Below are 3,998 nucleotides of genomic sequence, written 5' to 3'. Positions count from 1 at the left end.
ATGAAAGTCTGATTCCTTTTGTGCACACAATTTACACCCATTTAATTCCACAACTGGACCAGATTTTCTACTGGTGAAAATCACCCCAGCAGCAGTGATAGCAGCAGAGTTAATCTGGATTTGTATTGGTACAACTGAGATCAGAATCAGAGCTGGTTGTGTGCAAGCTGTGTGGTGATGGAAATAACTGACATTAATGAGCAGATATTAAGTAAGCAAAGTTTTATTAGATAAAGACAGAAATGAATTCTTGGTGAATTACCTACACCCAGTCAGTCTCCTCAGGGCAGCTTTGATCTCCTTGTTCCTCATGGTGTAGATAAGTGGATTCATGACTGGTGGCAATACAGAATAAAGAACAGCCATCACAAGATCTAGAGCAGATGGGGAGTTGGAGCTGGGTTTCAGGTAGGAAAAGATGGCAGTGCAAACAAACAAGGAGACCACAGTTAGGTGAGGAAGGCAGGTGGATAGGGCTTTATGTCGGCCCTGTTCAGAGGGGATTCTCATCACTGATTTGAAGATCTGAACATACGACACAGTGATAAAAATAAAGCAGCCTAAGACTAAACACACACTAAAGACAAGAACCCCAACTTCACTAAGATATGAGTCGGAGCAGGAGAGCTTGAGTAGCTGGGGGATCTCACAGAAGAACTGATCCACCATGTTGCCTCCACAGAAGGTCAATGCAAATGTGTTCCCGGTGTGTAGCACAGAGTAGAGAATCCCACTGATCCAGGCACCAGCTGCCATTTGAACACAAGCTCTGCTGTTCATCATTGTCTCATAGTGCAGTGGTTGGCAGATGGCGACATATCGGTCATATGCCATGACGGTAAGAACGGCAAAATCCTCTCCCAGCAAGAAGAGGAGGAAAAAGACTTGGGCAACACATCCAGCATAGGAAATGGACTTGGTGTTCATGAGGGAGTTGGCCATGGATTTGGGGACGGTGACAGAGATGGAGCCAAGGTCTACAATCGACAGATTCATCAGGAAGAAGTACATGGGGGTGTGAAGGTGATTGTCGAGGGCTACAACTATGATGACAAGAAGATTCCCCACCAGGGATGCCAGATAAATCACTAGAAACACCACAAAGTGCAAAATCTGCAGCTCCCGAACTTCAGAGAATCCCAGGAGAAGGAACTCAGTCATGGTGGTTCGGTTGGACATTTTCTTTCTCAGAACATGTCTCAGGATGTCTGTGGAGGGAAGGACAAGAGCAAGGGCCAGGATTAGATCAGTAAAATAACTCTCGTTTTGTGATATCCATCTTAACTTCCTTGAGTCCCTTAGCTCGTGAAGATTGGTATAATATGGGAATGAGGATCGGGAAAACAGCCCCACTGACTCCAATGAAGTTACTCCTGATTTACACTGGGGTGAGAGAAAGTAGAATCAGCTCAATGGACTGCGGTGGAGTTACTCCTAATTTACAGCAGGGTGACGGAGAGGAGAAATAGAAACAATGGCTTTTGAGGTATTTGTATAGCTCTGTCACCCAGAGGTGGGCAAACTCTGGATAACAGTGTTGCTATCTTCAGTTTACCGAGGGAAATTGGGGGTCTGCCTGGCCAGATTCTGCTGTGAGGGGCATTGCTGCAAAAGTGGAGTAATTTCACTGCATGCCATGGAATTACTCCCACTTTATACTGCTCTAAACTGGAGTAGCATCTCACATGGAGGTGACCCATCCCAGTCATAAATACACGGTAAACTTGAGTTAGGAATACAGCCCAGGAGCTCTGGTGCCCCGTCCCCTGTTCTAGCCAGATTTCCATGCTCGCTGTGAGAGACAGACATTCCAGTTCCCTCCTGCTTCTCTAACCACTCATCTAAACTCCCTCCCAGAGCTTGGAAGAGAACCCAGGAGTCCTGACTCCCAGTTCACCCCCTGCACTAACCCAGTAAATCAACAGGCCAGGAGTTCTGGCTCTACCCACTGGACTCAACTTGCTCCCATAACTGGGAACACAAGTGACGTGTCATGACTCCCAGCCCCCTCCTCTAACGACTACATCAGCCTCTGTCCCAGTGACTCTCCATTGCCATCAGCAATGACTGCCGAGAGTGACAATGAAGAGTCTTTGGGCTAACGAATGCTAGTGAGAATGATTCTCCAGCGTGGTACTTGGGGCACTCACCTGTTGTCTGGAAGAGTTCAAGTCCCTGCTCCAGTGACTATTTAATTATTTATACAAAGTGGAGCAGCTTCAACAGGAGAGACTGAGACAGTCTCATTTGAGAACAGCCCATAGCCTAAAGGCTCAGACACCCTCCTGTAAAGTGGGAATTCAAACCCCTTCTCATCATCAGTCAGAGTGAGGGACTGAACATAAAGTTTGTCACAAGCCTGCAGAGTGCCCTAACCACTTAGCTTCAAGTTATGAGGGGTGCCTGCTCCTGAGTCCTAATGACAGACAGAAATAGAACACCCCCCTCGCCCGTTCTGGTTCCTCCTCTCTACAAACTGGACTGAACTTCCGGCCAGACCCACACATAAAACTCAGGAGGCCTGGCTCTCTGTCCCTGCTACTCTTATCCACTAGACCCCAATCTCTTTCTAGAGTTGGGGATAGAACCCAAGAGTCCAGGCTCCTAGTCACCACTACGCTAACTCCCTTGACTCAACTGCCCTTGCAGCAATTTAACAAACAGAAGTAACAGTAAACTGAGAACTAGACACAAATTGATGATAGATATATTCATAGATAGATAGTTAGATAGAACAACAAACTAAGAGAGAGAAACAAGTAAGAAAAGAACAGATACAGGAAATGAGAGAGAAACTCAGAACTAACAACCACTAACAGATAGATAGGGAAGTAAAAACAAACTAATGGAGAGAGAAAAGTACAAACAGAGAGACAGACAGCAATAACAACAAACTAATGTATACAGAGAGAAAAGTATCAATGAGCTGATAGTGTTTGTCACAATTTTTGGACTACTTTAATGTAAACTCCTTAAGCCATTCTAAAAAATATGTGTCAATTTCATCAATTTCCCTACTCCCAATAGAAGGAAACTGAGGCACAGATATTCTGCCCTCTCTTTCCAAAGGTAAGTTCTTTGACTGACTCAGTTTCCCATGCCCAAATTGAGCTAAGTGTGAAACTATGAAAAAAAATCACTTACAATTTCATCCTTAAAATGCCACTGTGTAACTCCAAATATATTTAATTGCAAGAGCAAACTTATGGTGCCGGTTAATGTAGAATCTTCCCAGACTGAGATGTCTTTTCTCCTCCAGCTACATACTGCAATTGGTTTCCTCTCTCTCTCTAGCCCCATACATACTGCTCTAGCCACCAATCTCTCTATCTAATGCTCTTATCACTGTACTATGAGAGGCCGTTCCCCCACCACACTGAGGCTGAGCTGCTGGAAATACACTGACATCTGTGCTGTCTGCAGATGAGCTGTGTGTCAAAAGGGCTGGTGCTGCAGGAAGGTGATTTATCCATGTCTGTTTTCTAAGGGCTTGGGGGACTCACTCACTGGAGACCTCAACAGCCCAGAGGCAACTTTTAATTTCTCTTGCCCTCTACTTCCCTAAACAGATTCCAGAAACTAAAATAATCAGAATTACAACGAGGCAGCAGAGTCTAGAGGAAGGATTGTGAGGCAAACACTGCGGGCACACAGGACTGTGCTCCAGACATCTGTCATCAATTCCTAGCCCTGCAACTGACCTACTGTGTTACCTTGGGAAAGTCATTCCCTGGGGCTGTCTTTTCCTTCCCACCCTTTGCCTGTCCCTGGGACGGAGACTGTGTCTTACCTAATATAATGGGCCTCTCATATTAGGTTCAACCATCAGATAATTAATTATTAAAAAGCTAAGGTCCAAGGTATCCTGAGATCTGATTCCAACTATTCCTCTGACTTTGTTCAGTCCCTTCACTGTTCCATTCCTCAGTTGTCATCCCTACAATGGGGATAAGAGTTACAACTTGGAGTAGTTGGAATAGTTACAACATCTACCAATG

The 3,998-nt window shown here is 45.1% G+C and overlaps 1 protein-coding gene across 1 annotated transcript; it reads right to left on the bottom strand.

Moving 5' to 3' along the window:
• Positions 1–258: 258 nt before the first annotated feature.
• LOC123346857 (olfactory receptor 14A16-like) lies at positions 259–1,179 on the bottom strand. The gene has a single exon (XM_044984307.1). It carries the CDS (start codon positions 1,177–1,179, stop codon positions 259–261), a length of 921 nt encoding a protein of 306 aa, XP_044840242.1.
• Positions 1,180–3,998: the final 2,819 nt, after the last annotated feature.

Source organism: Mauremys mutica, chromosome 12 (assembly GCF_020497125.1).
Source record: "Mauremys mutica isolate MM-2020 ecotype Southern chromosome 12, ASM2049712v1, whole genome shotgun sequence".
Classification (NCBI taxonomy): domain Eukaryota; kingdom Metazoa; phylum Chordata; order Testudines; family Geoemydidae; genus Mauremys; species Mauremys mutica.
Note: the sequence above shows the minus strand (reverse complement) of the source record. Positions and strands in the feature narration are given on the sequence as shown.